The following is a 23,110-nucleotide window of genomic DNA, read 5'->3' on the forward strand; positions in this document are numbered from 1 at the left end:
GGTGGTTGCATAAAACAAGCTCAGAAAAGCAGCGCTTAATGTGAAACACCTGACTTGAATAAGCCTAACAAATGAGATGAGGCTAAAGCGGGTCCAAAAAGGCAGAGCCACATTCACGTAATCAAACTAATTCAAGACAGGTTCGGCCAGTCAGACTACTTGCGTGTGCACGCCATTCATAAGCAGCCCATGAGGTCGAACACAGATCAACTGGATTCGCATTCGAACTAGCAAAATGTAAAGAGCGAGCAGCAATGTTCACTGTCTCAGAGCAGGCACTTATAATGGTGACCTATGAGGATTTAAACATCTAATAATAATAATAGCAATAAGTCAACTCAGAAAGGCTGGCAGGACATTGCTGATCGACTAAATGCATAAGTAGACTACAACCAAAGTTAAACTGCCATTAAATAAATACTACTGAGTTAAAGCTTAGTCATAATACACAAATTATGAGAATCTCTCTCTCTCTCTCTCTCTCTCTCTCTCTCTCGGCTGCGCTTCATTCCCGATGAAGGCAAGGTGCCTTTTTCTCCATCCTTCAAGATACTTTTCTTTTCCACTCAATGGTGATACCAGCATCAGAAACCCTCTTCTTCCATAGAACACAATCTCTAGCTGCCTTCTCCCAAGTTCCTTCATCTATTTTTCATCTATTTCTGCTGTCTTTAGGTGGGATTTCAGGACATCTTTGTAGCAAAGTTTTTGTCTGCCACATTTCCTTTTACCTGTTGTCAATTCACCATACAGAACAGCTTTTGGATTGTCGATCATCTGACATTCTTACTACATGACAAGAACTTGCCTGAGAATAGGCTATAAAATAAAAAAATAAAGGGTGTCCTGTAATTCAGGGGATTGAAGGTGGGACATCCTCACAAACTGTGCCCCCCAGTACAAGGGCTGATTACATGAAAGGCCTTTGTGATGACACTCCTGTGGCCAGGGAAAGCTGTAAATACATTGAGCAGACTTTATAAAGCCAAGTAGGCTTCGCGCACAGCACGGCACACTGTTGCTTTGCCCATATCTTCAGCATCCCCAACCATGTACAAAAAAGTTCCACTGGCAAAAAGCGACACCCCACACACAGTCTGTGGGACAGTCAGTGCATGATTACACTTTGTGCTGTGGGCAAGGTGAGGACTGATCAGTTGGCAGATATAGGTGTTGCCATCTCTCCAGAATCTGTATCTCTCACATAAATAATTACCTGGAAAAGCCAGCAAGTCCACCCTGTCTCTAAAGATGCACTCCCGTTGCAGTGTCCTGCGTATTATAGCAGCTCCCTCATCCATAACCTCCTCAATCAGGGGACATGCCATGGCGACCAGACAAATGGCATGAGTTCGGGTTGCTTATGTGGGCTGGACCTTAATTAGTTACAACAAAAAGAAACACCCTTGAACATGTCTTAGTTTATTTTTTAGGCATTATTTAAATTGTAATATTTAATATTTTAAATGTAGCCAGTACATAGCCTTTAAAACAGTGTTTCATGATGTATTTTATTTAATATTGTATTGATGGTGATTAATGACATAATAGAGTTATTCATATGTTTTCTTTCAGATAAGTGTCATGGTTAAGCGGCCACTCAGGTTAAGCCTGACAGTTAGCCTGGTCCAGACCAGGTTAGTTTGCCAGCATAAGTTGCCGTTGTAACATAGTTTGAACTATGCTGAGCTTGCGTTATGGAACTGGATCCACTGGAAAATAAGCCAGACGATCGAAATAAGCCTTCCTCATTTGGTAATCCTGTTTTATGGAAGGGACTCCTGGATGTAAATTGTTTCGAATGAAACCAGCGTGGGCACATTTGGGCATGTGTGCATTCAGATATGTTTTTTGTTATTATTATTTTTGTTTGTTTCTTGATCGTGAAACTACAGCTTCTTAACAACCCTCCCCGTGTTCAGTATTCGTCAGTAAACGCGTGTGTAATTTGTGAATGTCACACACTGTCGGCCGTGGCACCCCTCACTGTTTTAACTTCATTGTATGTGTACTGCCCGAGACCACAGAGTTGTGGCCTCACGCACATGCTGCCACTAACTCCTTTACTGTTTCATGTTTATTCCGTGTGACAGGGTCCCAAATAAACTATTTCTGTGTGTTTCCACGTCATGTCCACTTATTTGTAGCACACACTTGGTATAATTTCTTTTCTGTGTTCGTGTTGACTGATCTGATGGAGGGGAATTCCCAGCTCCAAGGGCCTGTTTATATTGATTTACATATTCAAAAAGGGGTGTGGAGCTTCATGTGTTTGCATGTGCACTCAATTCCACGTTCAGTGGGGTGTACAAATAGAATGTGCTTGGATCCATGCATACACACACTTTGATACGTCTGGATATTTTTGTGCTTACTGCAGTTTCTGGGTTTTAGCCTATGCCATGTTTCAGTAGGAATTCCACGCAAGTCTTTGCACATGGTGCCCCAGAATTGTGCAAAACTGTAGTCCAGAAGCAAAAGTATTGTTGAAACTTATACCCTATTTCTTATGTTGTCGTTTGCCTTGTGGCTGCTCTCATTGGAGTGGGGTGGCCACAGCGGATTCAGTACAGATCCACATTGGGATTTGTCACAAGCTTTATCAATCAATCAATCAATCAATTTTATTTATATAGCGCCAAATCACAACAAACAGTTGCCCCAAGGCGCTTTATATTGTAAGGCAAGGCCATACAATAATTACGTAAAAACCCCAACGGTCAAAACGACCCCCTGTGAGCAAGCACTTGGCGACAGTGGGAAGGAAAAACTCCCTTTTAACAGGAAGAAACCTCCAGCAGAACCAGGCTCAGGGAGGTGCAGTCTTCTGCTGGGACTGGTTGGGGCTGAGGGGAGAGAATCAGGAAAAAGACATGCTGTGGAGGGGAGCAGAGATCAATCACTAATGATTAAATGCAGAGTGGTGCATACAGAGCAAAAAGAGAAAGAAACACTCAGTGCATCATGGGAACCCCCCAGCAGTCTAAGTCTATAGCAGCATGGGGTTATCATTAGCATTATGCCGGATGCCCTTCCTGATGCGACTCCAGTTCTACCTGGAGAAACACACACAGCCCCTGGTCTTCCGAAGAGGCCTCCCAATTAGGTACGATCCAGGGCCCACTCTGCTTCGCTTCTGAGATATGACGGAATCAGGCTTACACAGAGCAAACTGGCTGCCTTATACTTTGTTATATTTCTTTTCTGGAGTTTGATCTGTATTTGGCAATGGCATGGATATCATATTGTTTTTACAAGATTGGTGTTAACTCACCTGATGGTGAGTACTGCATCCAGCAGGTGAGATATTCCATAGGCTAAACAAAGTTGCTTTTTCAGTTGATCTGGTGCATCAAAGTTCACCAGATTTGAGTAAATTTGTCTTATTTATACTCTAGAGATGCTCAAGGCGATGCGCCAATTGATTTTCAAGTTATTGCAATGCTTGTGCGTATGTTCGGTGAACCCATTCCCCTGCTTATCTACATTTGCTCTAAACTGTTACCATTGTAGGAGGAAAAGGCTGTGTTAGACATGAAGCATTTTGTCCCGCTTGTCAATAGGACAAGTGCATAACACTTTCACTGATGTAGATATTGTCTAACTTATTTTGGCCAAAAATGATGCAGATATTGATATATAAAAATTGGGGTTTTTCTCTTTTAATTTATGGAGTGGCTATTCGCCAAACCGTTGGTTTAGTAAATTAAATACGCAAGTGTATACGCCCAACCACAATCGACCAATGAGCGCGCTTGTAATTTCACTTCCGGTTTCAATGCGGGAGGGTAAAAAGGCGGATATTTTCTCGCTGGCTGTGGGAGGGTTCGCAGCCCACGGAGGGGCTGTGATCTAAAGCGGTTCTGTTTGGCTCATCACACCCAGGGAACTGTGTCAAACTAACACCATCTTAGAGACAACAAGCAGCATTTTGTTCAAAAACTGTTCCGTTGTTAACAGGCTTCTGTTCAAAATACTTATGTCTGCTTTCATCCATTGCGGTGTTTTTGCAGTAATTAAAGATGGCGCCGTTAAATGTGTCAAACATACACCACAATAGAGCCTTCAAAAGTGGTGTAAAAAACGTAGTTTATATGCACAAAACGTGTCAAATACACGATCACTGTTGGGCAAATTAGGTAAAACATATTTATCTGCCCAACGGTTGTGCCTGTAATGTTCAATGTATGACTTATCTGCCCAGCGGATGGGTGAATAGCCTTTGCTTTTAATTTAATTGAGGAAAACCACATCTCTCCTCTATGGGGATGCTAATTCAACTTAAAATGACTATAAAACTCACCTAAATCATATAAACCGGATATTCGCACTCACCAGACAAAAGCAGAAGTCTCTATTTCTGTATGGTTTTCCATGTAATAAACTCCGTATGTAAAGGATTTTGTATAACAGATTTTCGCTCACATCGGACAAAACGTCGCACCCCATCGTAATGAACGCCTCGCATGCACTGGACAGTACAGTCTGGATGTGCCCAGTAACAGAGGTATGAAATGAAGTTCAGCACGGACACTCACTTATTCGAGAAAAGTGGGTACCGTATTTCCTTGATTAAAAGGCCAGCCGTTTATTTTTGTCAAACTGTGCTCAGACCTAAATGAGGCAGGGTGTAATTCAAGGCCGGTGATTATTAACAAATTGCTGCTTACTGCCTGCACTGTAATATGGTGTTTAAGTTCAGCACATCCCTGGGTGTGAAGAACCAAACCACTTTAGACCAAAGCCCTCTTCGTGGCTCTTCAGAGCCTGACGTGCACCTGCTAAATGACACAGACCGCAAAGGGGTGTGATCTGTCACTTTTACGTTTTCACTCCTTCCTCTCCTGTCAATTTTAAAAGTATTTGCAGTCTGCCTGCCGATTACGGTTCAGTCATGGATCAAATACATTTGGCAGACAAGTCCGCAAATATGACCAACTTCACAACAAGGAGTAATGTTAGGTTCTTTTATCACGGTGAGATCTCCAAAAAGAACTGGACAGGAAACAGACTTCAAAGTTTAGATGTTGTATTGTAAAGAGTTGTTACACTAATACAGTTATCTCAGCGCTTGGCTCTTGAACCGGTCGCATTCAAACACCTGGAACAAAGAACCCAGATTTTCCTCCTTCACTAACTTTTGTTCCTTCAGCCTAAGCCACCCCCATATGGGCAGCCCTTAACCTGGCTTGAGTCAGTGTCTATGTGAGATGGCTGCAAAGGAGTGGCTGTCTGTTGTAGCGGAAAGCTGTACCAACATTCAACGTCCTAAGTTTACATCAAGCAGAGGTCATGAAATTTCTTCAAAAGAAGAAATTCAACACAGCAAGGCCTGGTATATCTCCAGGTGTCAAAGGGAGACCCTCCGAGCCAACACAGGATGGCTCGGTGTCATAAACCCCCACCCTTTCCAGGATTTAAGATTCTCTAAAGTGCATTCCTCACAAGAGTGTGAATCCCTTATCAAGATCCCAAACCAGATGTTGCCAACTCCTCTCTCTCTCTCAAAAAAAAAAAAAAACAGACCATAGAAACAACAAGACATATCTGCCCCCAAAAGTCCTAGAAATATGTCTTTACAACAAGATTCCAGTTAGTACATCTCACTGAAGAACTGCCATCAACTTGTTGATCACAGTCCAGTTTTCTGGTCAAAATCGACCCCAAATTGACAGTTCACATTTTGTGATGAAATCCAAAACCCAGTTCCTTCCAGTCCATGAAACAAGAGTGACCCCTGTTGGACAAATTGGGGAAGGGCATGTAACAATTATGTACAGTATTATAAAGTTCAACCACCTTTAAAAAAGTGTACTTTGCTGTTGTAAGAAGAAAAAAAAGTGAGCAAAAGGAAACAAACGTGATTGTTTAACCTCACGCATGAAAGCGATATACAGTATATGGTATCTTGTGTTCTGATTATAGATTGTAGGAAGTTTATCAAGTGTGCTTTTTCATACAGTTATGTTGGGTGTGTATTTCCACGGAAAACCATTTACAAGAATTATCCCACAGAACTTGTTTGGTTTTAAAGCGGGAATCTAAGAGTGGCCAGTGATTTATTATAATGCTAGACAAAGAAACTAGATGAAGAAAACTACAGTACCCAGAATTCTTGGGGGTGGAGCTTTTAACCCTTTAAAAGTAGGCGACCCCAGGAAAACGCTCTCTTCTCTCTTATGCGCCGACCTCATCTTTTCTGCTCTTCTTTTCTTGGGTCTTGAGACGCTGCCTAACCATCAAAAATTTTTATGACCCTTTATCTTCAACCACGTGTTGTGCAAAACTTATTTCTTGTTTGTTTCTTGTTGTTACTTTTCTTTTTTCTACAAATAACTTTTCAACTTTTGTAAAGTTAAACGCTCAGGTGCATTTAACTTCCTTTGACAATTTTTCAAATTAGAACCTTTTTCTTCTTAAACTCAAAATTCCTCTCATGAACATTTTTCTCACAAAGTCGACGACGAAAGATGAATTTCTGATTTTTTTTTTTTTTTGGATAGAGAATAAAGACACTCAAACCTTTATTCTGACAATCCCAGACTACAAGCGCTGCCGAGATAAAAACATCCAGGTCAGCTGAGACATCAACAGCGATTTGAACCGCCGCTGCAAGTCACAGCATAACAACGGAAAGTGTCCCCGGTAACCAGTGAAACCGGGCAAGTTGACCAGCAGAGTCTTTTTGTCAAGGTCCCTGAAGCAGCTGTGTGACGGATGGATCATTGACTGAAAATGAGACGATTCCCGCACCTGACCTACGGAGACCGATCTGCACAACGCCTCCAAAGTAAGACCGGGCTACTGTGTCAGATAAAAACAGAGTGGCTTTAATTAACTCTATCCACCAGTACTAACCATCACTCACATTAATAAATACCAAAGTAAATTCCCTGCTGATTAGGACGAAATTCATTCTTAAATTCCCGCAACTATACCAAACTACATAAACGTCATATAATCATTGCTCATTGAACTTTGTCATCATCAAATTGCTTACTGTGATATGTTCTGTTATTATCTCCTGCCTGAGTTAAATAAATGTTTAAACGTGTGAAATTGTCTGTGATTTTGTATGGTTTTTACAGAGGGTGTCGGATCTGATCTGCAGAACGTACGACTGAAAGATTGAGACTGAGTAATTAATGAATGTTTAAATTAACGTACCTATGCTTCAAATAGGTGGTGCCCTTCAAGGTAAAATCCACAAGTGATACTTTCAAATGGCCTAAAACACACATTATATTCTTCTGGATCCTGCTACACTGTCCATGGTGCGTTCATGGTTGTTATGTAAAAATCTTATAGTGTGTGTTTATGTATGTAGTGTAATGTCACACAATAAAACAATGTTCCATCATGCTAATTCTTTCATCAATGAAACAGCTATAAAAAGATCAGATGGTTTTATCAATTAGTTGTAAACGATCAGATTATAAAACGATCAAATCGCTGATGCACAAAAGGACATTTTGTGCGTCAGCCATTTTGAAAAGCAGTTAGGTTAAGATCAGATAGATACAAGGACAATTTGGATGTGTGTCAGCCATTTTGTGTTATGCATCATGGAACACTTACAGTAGGGATGAGTCGCGATATAGATTATACCATTATCGATTCTGCTTATCGATCCGATTCCTTATCGATTCCCTTATCGATACCTCTTGTGAATTTTTTGTGTGCTAAAAGTAGGCTTTACAGGTTTTCTATGCTTTCAATGCTTTCTCCATCTCGTTTGACACATATGCGCGAACGGCTCCGGGTGGTGCGCTCCTCTGTGATTCAGGAATATTAGAGCCGTTTTCAGCAGACAACTCGCAGAGAAAATTATTAACCCGCTACGAAATAGTTATATATGCAGTGTCCAGCACAGAGCACGTGGCTACCGGTGGAACCAAGCACAGCGTCCAGCAGGAAACTCAGCGGGTGGGATCATCACGACACCATGCATGCAAGTGCGTGGATCAAAATCATGCAATACGCAGTGATCAAGGATCACGTCCTCAAAACTTTTGGACTGTCAGACGCTGAAAGGGGCAGCAGGCAATTCTCTCTGCAGAGGCTGGAGGACAGCAAGCCTTTCAGAGCTCATGCACAGAATGCTGCAGCTCCGGCCGGACGTTTTGTACAGCAACTCTCTCCTCATGCACGCAGCACTGGACAACACCACAATCACGGGCTGTCATGCGCTGGCCGAGAGGCCGACAAATTCTTCCTGGCCAGCCAGTGCCATGGCATGACCGGCAGCTCTCGCCACATTACATGCAGCAGCAGAAGCTCCACACCACACACACACCAGCAGCACCTCCGCAGAGGAGGAGCAGCTCCTCCACAAAAGCGCTCAGAAACCAGCTTTTGCACTGTGTGAAAACATTCAGCTGGTTGAACAAAGTCAAACTAAATGCTAGCGTTACAAAAACTAAGCAAATGATAACGTCCACCAAGAACGAAACCAAAACGAAATGCGCACGAATTGAGGTTTTCGGCGGCATTCATTCAGATTTTTCATCAGTTTAAAAATCCTGACGAAGTGCCAGCTGCAGAAACGAAGCTGCGCGAAGGTTAAACAATGTAAACGAAAGTCCAGATTTCTTGTTTTGTTTGGGCTTCGTTGCCCTTCGTTAACTGCAGTGTGACTGGCCATGGTAGAGAGGTTGGAGTGTGATTTATTGAGTGTATGGACAGGTGTCTTTTGTACAGGTAACAAGTTCAAGCAGGTGCAATTAATACAGGTAAAGAGTGCAGAATAGGAGGGCTTCTTAAAGAAAAACTAACAGGTCTGTGAGAGCCAGAATTCTTGCTGGTTGGTAGGTGATCATATACATATTTCTTGCAATAAAATGCCTCTCTCTAAGTATTCACACCCTTTGCTCATTACTTTGTTGATGCACCTTTGGCAGCAATTACAGCTTCAAGTCTTCTTGAATATGATGAATATAGTGCACCTATCTTCAGATAAGTGCACCATTCCTCTTTGCAGCACCTCTCAAGCTCCATCAGGTTGGATGGGGAGCATTGGTGCACAGCTGTTTTCAGATCTCTCCAGAGATGTTCAATCAGATTCAGGTCTGGACTCTGGGTGGGCCACTCAAGGACCACAGAGTTTCACAGAGTTGTCCTGAAGCCACTCCTTAGATATCTTGGCTGTGTGCTTAGGGTCATTGTCCTACTGAAAGAAGAACCATTGCTCCAGTCTGATGTCAGCAGCGCTCTGGAGCAGTTTTTTTTTATCCAGGATGTCTCTGTACGTTGCTGCATTCATCTTTCCCTCAATCCTGACTGTCTCCCAGTTCCTGCCACTGAAAAACATCCCCAAAGCATGATGCAGCCACCACCATGCTTCACTTTAATGATGGTGCCTGGTTTCCTCCAAACATTATGCCTGGCATTCACACCAAAGAGTTCCATCTTTGTCTCATCAGACCAGATAATTTTGTTTCTCATGGTCTGAGAGTCCTTCAGACTCCATTTGGCAAAGTCCAGGCAGGCTGCCATGTGCCTTTTACTAATAAGTGGCTTCCATCTGGCCACTCTACCATACAGGCCAGATTGGTGGAATGCTACAGAGATGGTTGTCCTTCTGGAACGACAACCATCCTCTGCAGCCAGCTAGCAGAGCAGCTCACAGCATTTCTGGAGATGTTTCAAAACACTGATTGTCGCTGACCAATTGTCGCAATCAATGCTGCAAAGGTGTTCTACCGAGCGGACGTTCCGTCGAGAGAGAGAGAGAGAGAGACCACTGTAAACCCAAAACATGAGATTAAACTGCTGTCACTTTATCTGTGTATAACTCATTCTATAGGCTAGTATATTTTTAAACCGAAAGCAGTTTTTACTATTAGTTCAATCCCACATCTCCTGTTTACACATTTATTTACTGTAGAGTATTAACTGTATATGCATATTCATATTTTTTTTTTGCTCTATGTAACACTTGCTTTGACAATTTAAATGCATGTTTCCCATGTTATTATAAAATCAATGCTTTTTTCTTTTTTTGTTTTTTTCCAAGACCTGCCTTTTCCCATCAATCAAGATTTGATTCATTTGATTTTTTTTTTTTTTTTTTTTTTTTTGAGGAAAGAGCACATTTCCAAAATGCCACAAGAGACCACCAAAAAATAAATAAAAGTACTTAATTCTTTCACCAAAACTTCAAATCTGGACTTGCATCTTAGATGTACCTTCTGGCAAATTGTAGCTGAAGCTTCAGGTGCCCTTTTTCAGAAAATCCTCCTCTGTACCACTTTATCATGAAGCTGTATAACTGGGAATACAAAATATCCTCAAATATAATCAACAACAATAATAATAATAATAACAATAAAAATATTAATGCAAACAGAGGTCTGGTATTGGAATAGTATCAGCAGATATCAAAATTCGGGTATTGGGATCAGATCGGAAGTGAAAAAATGTGGATTGGTGCATCCCTGATGCACCTGAACTCAATTTTGAGCTTTATGACAAAGGCTATGAATACTTATGTGCATGTGATTTCTTAGTTTTTTATTTTTAATAAACTTGCACTATTAAAAACAATCTTTTTCCACATTTGTCATTATGGGGTATTGTATGTAGAATTTTGTGGGGAAAAATTCTCCCATTTTAGAATGAGGCTGTAACATAACAAAATTTGGAAAAACTGAAGTGCTATGAATACTTTCCAGATGCACAAAATCTATATCGTCGTCAGGATGTAGGACGAGTTATATTGTAATATGAGATTTTGGTCATATCGCCCAGCCTTAAGGCAAACTGGTCTGTAGTGTAGATACACCACTTTAATTTTGTGTTGAACCAGCTTCAAGACATAATTAATCAGATGTGGGCAGAGCAGGATCAGATAGAAAATGTGCAGGATTGTGATCTCCAGGATCAGGGTTTTTTTTTAAATTTATTTATTTATTTATTTTAGGTTGACAGGGCTAGGACGACACAAACTCAGTATGAACCATGTCAGGTTTTCTTTTTTAAATTAATTACATTATTGTTACAGTGCCTCTCCAAGCATATGGTTGTCACACTGTAATGTGTGAAAATCATAATATGAAGGGAGTTGACTGTGATGGAACAGTGTTGGTTGATTTCATAAGATGTTTTTCCCTTCTCTTTCTTTTTATTACAGACACCATGGAATGTTGATGTATTAACAAAACCCCCAAAATGAATAAACCAAAAATGGCCACAGAGAAAGGGTGAGTTGCTTTGCTGTTCAAAGACAGACCGTCATGGAGACTCGGGACAGCGTTCTTGATCACCAGACGAGAGTCTAAGTGTTTTGCTGTGCTCAATTGTTTAAATATATCTTCTTAAAGGTGTCCAGAAAAGTCAGAAAATCAGAGTCCCAAAGAACAGTTTTTATTTTAACGGCAAAAAGAAACAAAATTCACAGTCATCAAAAACACCAGAAGAGCTTCGATTTACATTGATTTGCAGTCCCCTTAAATATTGTGACCAATGCAATTTCTCCACCCTAACTGGGTGGTCTAATGGCAAATCTTACAACAGTAAAAACAGCTTCAACTTATTGAACTTATTTTCATTTATATAGCGCCAAATCACAACAGAGTTGCTTCAAAGCACTTTACACAGGTAAGGTCTAACCTTACCAACCCCCAGAGCAACAGTGGTAAGGAAAAACTCACTCTGAGGAAGAAACTTCAAGCAGACCAGACTCAAAGGGGTGACCCTCTGCTTAGGCCATGCTCCAAAACATAAATTACAGAACAATTCACAGAACAATTCACGGACAAATATACAAGAAATGCAATTGGCGCACAGGACAGGAGGATTGCCAACACGAACACAACTCCCATCTCTGGATGGAACTGCACCTTAAACAGAGAGAAAAAACAGAATCAGGCATCAGAAAGGCAAGAAATACTGTATAATTTGTCAGCATTAAACAACAAGAAAAACAGAGAAATACTAAGGTGATCGTCAGCCACTAGCCCTAAACTTCACTAAAAGACCCAGAATTTAGGTAAAGTTGAGGCCGCAGCCCGCTCCAATTACTAATAAAATGAATTAAAAGAGTAAAAAGCGTAAAATAAAACTGTACCAGTATGCTAGCCATATGAAAGGGAAAATAAGTGTGTCTTAAGTCTGGACTTGAAAGTCTCCACAGAATCTGACTGTTTTATTGACGCAGGGAGATCATTCCACAGAAGAGGGGTATGATAAGAGAAAGCTCTGTGACCCGCAGACTTCTTATTCACCTTAGGGAAACAAAGTAGTCCTGCACCCTGAGAACGTAAAGCCTGGGCTGATACGTAAGGTTTAATTAGGTCAGCTAGGTAGGAGGGTGCCAGTCCATGAATAATTTTATAGGTTAGTAGCAGAACCTTAAAATCTGATATCACTGGGACAGGAAGCCAGTGAAGGGATGCCAAAATGGGTGTAATGTGGTCGAACTTTCTGCTTCGTGTCAAAAGTCTGGCTGCAGCATTTTGAACCAATTGGAGACCCCTAATGCTAGACTGCGGTAAACCAGAAAATAGAACATTGCAGTAGTCCAATCTAGAAGAGATAAATGCATGGATCAGGGTCTCAGCATCAGCCGTAGACAGGATGGGACAAATCTTCGCTATATTTCACAGGTGGAAGAAAGCAGTCCTAGTAATATTTCTAATATGGAGGCCAAAGGACAACGAAGGATCAAAAATTACCCCAAGGTTCCTCACTCACAAGATAACTACACTCACAAGATAGTCTACAAGCTGCCGTGACACCACTTTTTCCAGAATTTTAGAGAAAAATTATAGATTTGATATCAGCCGATAGTTTGTCAATACACAAGGGTCAAGATTAGGTTTCTTAAGTAATGGTTTAATCACTGCAGATTTGAAACATTTAGGAACAGATCCAGAAATTAAAGAAAGATTAATCATTTCCAGCACAGTTGGCCCAAGAGTGGGCCACAGGTCCTTAAACAGTTTTGTTGGTATAGGATCAAATAACCAGGTTGTGCTTTTTGTTAACATTACAAGTTTTGTCAGCAGGCCTAGTGAGATACTGTCAAATTCTGTAAATCTAGGTAATACCTCAGTAGTGGCGCCCACATCAATAGCATGGTGTAGTGGTTCGATTAAGGCATGCCGGGATATGTTTAACCTGATGTCTTCTATTTTCTTCCCAAAGTAATCCGGGAAATCTTGTGCTGTAAAAGTAGAGCGAACTACAGGTTGTTGTCCATGCAAAAGTGTTGCCACCGTGTCGAACAAGAACTTTGAGTTATGCTTGTTTTTGTTGATCAAATCAGAGTAGTAGCCAATAATGCATGCTTATAGTCTAAGATAGCATCATGCCACGCAAGGTGGAGTACTTTTAATTTTGAACGACGCCATTCCCGTTCTTGACCTCTTGCTTTATGCTTGAGGTCATGCAGGTAATCACTGAACCAAGGTGACTGTGATTTGGGGGGGGCGCGGTTTTAACACAGGTGGTGCAATCATGTCGAGTGTAGTTTTGAGCACTGAGTTTAAACTATCCACAAGTCTGTCTACTGACTGGGTGTTTGTCAGATGTGAAGCTAAGACATCAGGCAGTCTAACTTCGAGTTCAGTCTTAGTTGAGGAGTTGATGCGTCGCCGTAAAGATATATAAGGTTGTTGTTCCACTAAACACTGCGGTGAAACTGTAAACTTAATAAGTGAGTGATCAGACACCACTGATGTAAGAGGTATGATGTCAATATTCGTGACAGCAATACCACGTGCGAGAACCAGAGCCAGGGTATTTCCACTAATGTGCGTCGAATCCCCAATGCATTGCCAAAATCCTAATGCATCCACAATTTCCATAAATGATTTGCAGAGGGGATCAGAAGGCTTATTTATATGAATGTTATCTACACTAGTTGACAAGTTAGAGATGAACGCACCAAATTAATCTAAGAATTCAGAATATGGGCCAGGAGGCCTATATACAGTGACAAAGTAATACAACTGATTTTTATTCTTCTGACCTTGGCAATGTGTAATATCCTGAGCAGAGTGGAGAATCAGATGCTCAAATGATTGATATTTGTAACCCCCAACAGCTAATAAGCTAAACCTAGATTTATAAATAAGAGCAACACCCCCGCCTTGCTTCGCATCACGAGGGACGTGACTAAATGTATATGCTGGTGGGCAGGCCTCATTTAAGGGGAGGATAGCTGTAGGTTTAAGCCAGGTTTCACGTAGCCCAATCATATCTAAGTGATGATCAATAATTAGATCATTGATCAACAATGATTTTAAGGACAGTGATCTTATGTTAATGAGATCCAGTCTAAGGACCTCACTGGTGTTGACAGTTGAACTGTTTGGGTTTAGGGGTGGTTCCAGAGTAGCATATATAAGATGCCTAGAAGTAGGTTTGAGTTTAAGACATTCCACGCACCTTGTAGGTAGCAGACACGAAATCTTTGCTATTGCTGGAACAACCACTGGGCCATCCTCAATTTCAACATCATCCAATATAGTAATGGGTATTAAGTTTGGAAAGCATATCCCTCTATGATTTTTATGGACACGACTACGGAAGCAGGCCACAGTCTCAACTTGTTGAAATTCCCTCCCTGGCAAATAAACTGCACTATGACCATAGTGGATTTTCTGCACTAAATTTCCCGCTAAGCTAATGGATTCCACACCCACATTTTTCATAAGCCTTGCAGGGTCTCTAATCTGTTAATGATTTCATTTTTAAAGACAAACCCAAGTATAATGTGATCAGTTAAAGAAAAACCCAGAAGTGATGACATCACTTCTTGGAAAATCCCAGGTCTGGAGAGTTCAACTTTGGGTCATGCAAATTTATCCTCCTTTTAAATCCCAAATTATCATAATTTTTCACCAGTATGTATGATTTTAATTCAGTTTTCCTTTTCTTTAAATATTAAGTGCTTTAATCAAATTATACCCTTAATTCCAAATTCTGGCCTTACATTTTGCACACAACATATGTTTTGGCATTCAGCATTTGAATATATTTGGTGTGTTTTCTAAATGCTGTTACCCAGTCAGTGCAAAAGGAGTATACAACCCCAATTCCAGTGAATTTGGAACATTGTGTAAAATGTACATAAAAAGTGTTGGGAAAGTGTAGGTACACGGACCCACAACAGGGGGCGCAAATGAACGGACAATGGAGTAGGTCAAATAACAACACTTTACTGTTGTGAATGTGCACAACAAATACAACAGATTACAACAATAGACAGGTGTCAATTCACAAAGGTGTCGTGTGGGCAGGCTCGAAGATAGGAGACGCCTGTCCAAAGCAGAACTGGAACCACACACGATTTCCTCCGCCACCAGACCCCGGGAATACTGGAGCCGCCAAGTCCCGAACTCCCAGGTGGCCACTGCCTTCGCGTGTCGGACCTGGTACTGCTGGCGAGGAACAAAGGAACAATTAAATGTGGGTGCGTCTGCACCCAGGAATCCGCACGGCAGGAAAACTACCTCCACCACTCGTTGGAAAAGGAGTCAGCTAAACAACTCACAAACGTCACAAAAGATCACTGTTAACCAGTCAGCTGAGCACGTTACCTTCCAGGTAGAACGATATCTCGGCAAAGAGGTGGAGACGTTGTCCTGCTGATATACTCCTGCCATCAGATGATTGGTAACAGCTGTTGCAGGTGATGCGTGACAGCTGTCACCCTGGCTGCTCCTGTGAGGCGGCTGCGCCCTCTGGTGCCTGGAGCCCGCACTCCAGACAGGGCGCCCTCTGGTGGTGGGCCAGCAGTACCTCCTCTTCTTGCGGCCCACACAAACAGAATACAATGATTTACAAATCCTCTTCAACCTATATTCAATTGAATACACCACAAAGACAAGATATTTAATGTTCAAACTGATAGACTTTGTTGTCTTGTGTAAATATTTGCTCATTTTGAAATGGATGCCTGCAACACATTTCAAAAAAGTTGGAACAGTGGCAACAAAAGACTGGGAAAGTTGAATGCTCAAAGAAAATCTAACTGGAAACAGGTGAGTGTCATGATTGGGTATAAAAGGAGCATCTCCAAAAGGCTCAGCCGTTCACAAGCAAAGATGGGGCGAGGATCACCACTTTGTGAACAACTGCGTGAAAAAATAGTCCAACAGTTTAATAGCAATGTTTCTCAATGTTCAATTGCAAGGGATTTAGGGATTCCATCATCTACAGTCCATAATATAATTAGAAGATTCAGAGAATCTGGAGAACTTTCTACACGTAAGAGGTAAGGCTGAAAACCAACATTGAATGCCTGCGACATTTGATCCCTCAGGCGGCACTGCATTAAAAACCGACATCATTGTGTAAAGGATCTTACCGCGTGGGTTCAGGAACACTTCAGAAAACCATTGTCAGTTAACACAGTTTATCACTACATCTACAAGTGCAAGTTAAAACTTGACTATGCAAAGCGAAAGTCATACATCAACAACATCCAGAAACGCCGGCGCCTTCTCTGGGCCCGAGCTCATTTGAAATGGACAGACACAAATTGGGAAAGTGTGCTGTGGTCTGATGAGTCCAAAACATGAAAAAGACCATCTAGATTGTTACCAGCGCAAAGTTCAAACCCAGCATCTGTGATGGTATGTGGGTGTGTTACTGCCCATGGCATGGGCAACTTACACATCTGTGATGGTACCATCAATGCTGAAAGGTACATCGAGGTTTTGGAGCAACACATGCTGCCATCCAAGCAACGTCTTTTTCAGGGACATCCCTGCTTATTTCAGCAAGACAATGCCAAGCCATATTCTGCATTAGGGTTATGACTACAAAACGTTTTTCAAAACTTTAATTTTCCTGATGTTGCATTTGATGAACTTTTACCCATAGTTCACTTTTTTTGAAGTTTATTTCATTGGATCATGAGAAAACCTCCCGCACCTAGCACCACATCACTTTTAAAAAATACGAGTTTACACAATACTGTTTAAAATAACGTAACAAGAAAAGAATTAAGAAGTATCAAGAAATAACAATAAAATATATATACAAAAAAAAATTTGCAATTTGATGGTAAGAAAATTGACAATAAGGAGTACCAAGTTGTGTGCTTGAAAAATGACAGAACATTACAACTTGGCATTTTGGCAAGTTTTGGAACTGCTGCAGACATATATATACCACTACAGGACCTGCTTGATGAGTACAGTGCATGGAACAGTATTGAGATGATCATCTCTGACACAACAACAGTCAGTACTGGTCGCAAAAATGGTGTAGCCAGGTTTCAGAGAACATTTCGAGACAAGGGATTCAATGAACCTCAATACATCGGCTGCTAACACCACATTCTTGATCTTGTTCTGCGACGTGTTGGATTTCTTTTTTCCTATATGGTCACGGTCACCTAACATTAACTGCGAGTTTAATGATGAGATTTTGGAACAGTATGATGATTTGCAAAATGCATACATTGGCACAGAAGGGATACCAGAGTATGAGAACCTTGGCTGGAGAGATGATTTTAAATTCCTTTTTGAGCTTTGTGAAGCATACAAGTTTTACAAAACGGAGGAAAAATGGTCTCGCATCAAATGGCACAAGCTGCCATCACTTCACAGGGCCAGATAGAACTCACGAGGAATTTTTGCACTTATTGCATTTTTCCTTCTTCCAAATTGGCGAGAACAGCTGAGGGTAACTTGTGATTTCATTGCAACTACATGGTCGCGGGCCTGGTTTTATAACCAGCACTATTCAGAGACGGATTATGAAGACCTGCTGTCAGCAATATCCAAACTTAAGTGTCCCAAAGCTGTGAAATGCTTCTCTACTCACTGGAAAAAGGAACCATCTACTTGCAAAACAGACAAATATCTTAACAGCAAATGTATTAATACTAATACACAAATCTGAAACACTATTAAAAACACTACAAATGCTATATGTACTAATTTTCATGTATTCCTCATGTGTATTGTATGTAAAACTGACGTTATAATAAAGAGTGTTTGAGCTGCGAGGTGTTTTAATGTGAAATATGAAACTGTCTTAGGTGCGGGAGGTTTTTTCAAGATCTGGCAAAACCAAAGTCATTTTTGTGATTTTTAGGTAAAAGTTCATCATTTATAACCCCAGGCTAATAAATTTGAGATTTGTCATAACCCTATTCTGCATGTGTCACAACAGTGTGGCTTCACAGAAAAAGAGTGCCGGTACTAGACTGGCCTACCTGCAGTCCAGACCTGTCGCCCATTGAAAATGTGTGGTGTAGGGCTGCAGCTATCGAATATTTTTGGAATCGAATATTCTATCGATTATTTTATCGATTAATCGAGTAATCGGATAAAAAGTACCTTTGTGTTTTTAAACAATATCAGTAGTGGCAGGGCTCTCCCTAAAGCAGTGGCACAATGTTGCTGTGCCATCATGCAGATTTTTAAGTTTAGGTTGTTCCCTCTCTCTGTTTTGCTGGGTTATTATTTTTTTCATGTTAAGAGTATTAGAGCTTTGCCAAACAATAAGCCCAGGCAGTCTGTGAAATCTTCAGTGTGCATTCTTTTTCCTTCTTATTGCATATTTCATTTGCACTTTTTATTACTGTGATTTATTCAGTGTTTAGTGTATATTTATACATGCTGTACAGAGTATAGCTCAAACCAAAGTCAGATTCTTTGTTTTCTGTGGATACTTGGCGAATAACACAGCCTTTGAAAAACAGCTGTGGATTGCAGCGTTTCCACAAAAGCTGCCTGTTGATTAAAAACTCTTACCAAATCTGAATTAAAGTTTTTATTTTAATTATTAAACATGACTCATTTAAAGCATGTCCTTTTGCTTCATCTGCGGAGGTGGAGAATGGCCAGTGGAGCAAAATGTGTGTTTTTTTTTTAAATATATATACAAACACACTGCTTCACTTTAAATGCGCAATAAGTCCGTTTCAGACAATCCGCGCGGACCCTTTCTCTTAAAAGGCTTTATTTTACTCAGCGTGTGGCTTTGAAAATTTGTAGCAGCGCCTGCTACATTGATTAGTGCTATGGTCTTCTTCTGTATTTTTTTGTGGGAGTGTTACAGCACCACATACAGGCCTGGCGTATGTACTGCAGCTTTAAACAAAGCCTTGAGGCAAAGAATTTGCCTCAAATATTTTTTGTAATCGAATTATCCGAATTACTCGATGAATCGTTTCAGCCCTAGTGTGGTGCATTATGAAGCGCAAAATACGACAACGGAGACCCCGGACTGTTGAACAACTGAAGTCATATATCAAGCAGGAATGGGAAATAATTCCACCTACAAAGCTTCAACAATTAGTGTCCTCAGTTCCCAAATGCTTATTGAGTGTTGTTAGAAGGAAAGGTGATGTAACACAGTGGTAAACATACCACTTGAAACGTGTTGCAGGCATTCATTTCAAAATGAGCAAATATTTACACAAAAACAATAAAATTTATCGGTTTGAACATTAAATATCATGTCTTTGTGGTGTATTCAATTTAATATAGGTTGAAGATCATTGTATTCTGTTTTTAGTTACATTTGTTTTTATTTACATTTTACGTACACAATGTCCCAACTTCATTGGAATTGGGGTTGTATACTTTATCCTTTTAAACGTCTGTTAAATGTTATCAGTAATACACAACATAACCATCTTTTGGCATTTGCAAGTTTGTTGTTAGCATATCTTTTGTGTTCCGTAAAAATTACAGTATAAGACAAATGCACTTTATGTGCATGCATTTCTGTGTGGAAGGATTTGTGTCACAAACTGCTGTTGCTGTATCTTATTCTGTATGCTTATTATCAACTCTCCTGGTATTTGTACTAATGAGTATTACATTTTCAGCAACTGTATTGTATTGCTGGTACATTTGGAAAATCGGGTATGTGCTATGATGTCACTTATCAAAAATATGCACTTACATTCCCTTACTCAAGGTGTTGGGCTTGAGTCCAGAAGATCATGGGTTCCATTCCCCGCCTGACTGGAAAATCACTAAGGGCCCTTGGGCAAGGCCTTTAATCCCCTATTGCTCCCGGTGTGTAGTGAGCGCCTTGTATGGCAGCACCCTGACATCGGGGTGAATGTGAGGCATAACTGTAAAGCGCTTTGAGTGTCTGATGCAGATAGAAAAGCGCTATATAAATGCAGTCCATTTACCATTTATCTGGAGGTGCATGTTAGACAAACTTTATCTGATTTTTGTTGTGGCAAGGTGTCCGTCCGTTCATCGTCCAGCAATAATTCATAGACAGGTGACATCACCTTTTTATCATCATTCACTTGAGTCTCATGAATGTCACAAATTGTTCTGTGAAAATTAATGATGGCAACATACAGTGCAATGCAACTTGCTATACCTTAACTAAAGTGACATGAAATATACAATGACATGGCTAAAATTCATCTCTGTTACCCGTGCGTAGAATGAGTAACTCAGCTAGTATACGTATAAACAAACACTTATTTCCATTGTGGTCTATTTAAAAATCAAGTGACAAAATAGAAGTCACAGTAAAATAAAAATATAGAATGCAATGCTAAAGTACCCCTGCCGTATGAGCATCTAATCAATGAAAGAGTGTGTAGAAAGAATGTGACCTTTTGACCCCATAGAATAGGTCAAGGTTAGCCATCTTTGAACGTGTCCAAATGCCTATACATTAATAATTAAAAGATGTGTTGTATACATTCTGCACAGCCTTATGTTCCAAAATATTTTGTATATGTTTCCAAATGTTTGTGTAGTGTTCCCAGTAACTCCAGGGTCCTTACGCTGCTGGCTCAACTGGAGAGGATGACTGGAAATGCTGTGGTGAGAGATACTGAAACAGCACGACAAGTCACTGCAAAGATACTTCATCTCATACAGACTCAGGGTGAGAATAAGCACACACCTTTGAGAAAATAATATTTATTCATTCTTTTGTGTAGACACAAAAAGTTATCTGTGTTGACTCTGCATACCTACTTTTTGGCTTCCTTGAAGGACTGAGTTTTATAGTAATTTCTGTTTTGTCCAAAGTGCCATTATTCCAGCCACTGAAACAGACTTTGCCTCATCATTTAGACAGACGTGCTGCATCATTTGGCACCAAAAGTGTTATTTGGCATATTTTGTATCAGTCTTGTTCAACCAATATACGAGGGCTGTCAATAAAGTATAGGTCCTTTTTATTTTTTTCAAAAACCATATGGATTTCATTCATATGTTTTTACATCAGACATACTTGAACCCTCGTGCGCATGCGTGAGTTTTTCCACGCCTGTCGGTGACGTCATTCGCCTGTGAGCACTCCTTGTGGGAGGAGTCATCCAGCCCCTCGTCGGAATTCCTTTGTCTGAGAAGTTGCTGAGAGACTGGCGCTTTGTTTGATCAAAATTTTTTCTAAACCTGTGAGACACATCGAAGTGGACATGGTTCGAAAAATTAAGCTGGTTTTCGGTGAAAATTTTAACGGCTGATGAGAGATTTTGTGGTGATTCTGTCGCTTTAAGGACTTCCCACGGAGCGAGATGTCATGCAGCACTCCCAGGCGCCGTTGTCAGCCTGTTTCAAGCTGAAAACCTCCACATTTCAAGCTCTATTGATCCAGGACATCGTGAGAGAACAGAGAAGTTTCAGAAGAAGTCGGTTTCAGCATTTTCTCCGGATATTCCACTGTTAAAGGAGATTTTTTTAATGAAAGACGTGCGGACGGGTCCGTGCGTCGGGACCTCCGTGTTGATAACCATTTGTAAAATCCAGGCGGCTTTTGATGGCTTTCAGTGGAGTGAGTATATGAGAAATTGTTTAACAGCTGGACATGTTCCAACTTGTCCTTAAGGCTTCCAACAGAGGTGTTTTTCCTGTGGCGGAGCGTCGCAGCGGCTGCGAGCCAACGCTGCAATCTGTCCGCACGTCTTTCATTAAAAAAATCTCCTTTAACAGTGGAATATCCGGATAAAATGCTGAAACCGACTTCTTCTGAAACTTCTCTGTTCTCTCACGACGTCCTGGATCAATAGAGCCTGAAATGTGGAGGTTTTCAGCTTGAAACAGGCTGACAACGGCGCCTGGGACCGCTGAGCGACGTCTCGCTCCGTGGGAAGTCCTTAAAGCGACAGTATCACCTCAAAATCTCTCATCAGCCGTTAAAATTTTCACTGAAAAGCAGCTTAATTTTTTTAACCGTGTCCACTTCGATGTGTCTCACAGGTTTAGAAAAAATTTTGATCAAACAAAGCGCCAGTCTCTCAGCAACTTCTCAGACAAAGCAATTCCGACGAGGGGCTGGACGACTCCTCCCACAAGGAGTGCTCACAGGCGAATGACGTCACCGACAGGCATGGAAAAACTCACGCATGTGCACGAGGGTTCAAGCATGTCTGACGTAAAAACATATGAATGAAATCCATATGGTTTTTGAAAAAAATAAAAAGGACCTATACTTTATTGACAGACCTCGTACATGACAATGTGATAACGTAGCAATGGATCACAGACTTGATTTGGGTTCCTGTGTGTGTGTGTGTGTGTGTGTGTGTGTGTGTGTGTGTGTGTGTGTGTGTGTGTGTGTGTGTGTGTGTGTGTGTGTGTGTGTGTGTGTGTGTGTGTGTGTATATGTTTAGCTCTGGCCAGCAGCTCTGGTGAGACATTCTGAATGGAAAGTAATGTAGAACTGCTATTAAATACTGCCTCAGTATACTTAAGAATAAAATACCAATTTAAAGTGTTGAAATTTGCATGTTTGCAAGTCAGGAATCATAGGAAAGTTAATATTATGGAATCACTGCTTCCGAAAGCTGTACATTATGTTTTGTTGTGACATTATTTTGAAACATTGCATTTCCACAGATTGATTACATGTGTAACAAAAAAGGATACAGGAATACTTGGGCCACCTGTTAGCTTGCATACTACAGTAAGTACTGATAATGTTTGGTGGTTGGGGTGCACTGGGGCCAACCAAGGACTCTTGGTCTTATGTCTTGGATTCTCTGGCCATGGCCTTCCGAATGCCCCCTGGCAGAGGTGGAAAACCTAGACTTCAGTGAGTAAAAGTACTGCCATATATTTCATCTATTTGTGTACCTAAAACAGGTGATTTCACTGATTAGCTCATCTACCTGCCTAAAAATTGAACAAATTAGAATCAGCTGGTTTTGTGAGTGAAT

At 40.8% G+C, this 23,110-nt stretch overlaps 1 protein-coding gene across 1 annotated transcript in view; it reads left to right on the forward strand.

Annotated features, from left to right (window-relative positions):
* Positions 1-23,110, forward strand: part of agtpbp1 (ATP/GTP binding protein 1) — a 172,684-nt gene that overhangs the window by 5,224 nt on the left and 144,350 nt on the right. Inside the window, 2 exon segments of the mRNA XM_034170437.1 lie at positions 11,132-11,201; positions 20,702-20,832. Coding sequence (XP_034026328.1) covers positions 11,170-11,201; positions 20,702-20,832 — 163 coding nt within the window. The 5' untranslated portion in view covers positions 11,132-11,169.

This window comes from Thalassophryne amazonica, chromosome 5 (assembly GCF_902500255.1).
Source record: "Thalassophryne amazonica chromosome 5, fThaAma1.1, whole genome shotgun sequence".
In the NCBI taxonomy this organism is placed as follows: Eukaryota; Metazoa; Chordata; class Actinopteri; order Batrachoidiformes; family Batrachoididae; genus Thalassophryne; species Thalassophryne amazonica.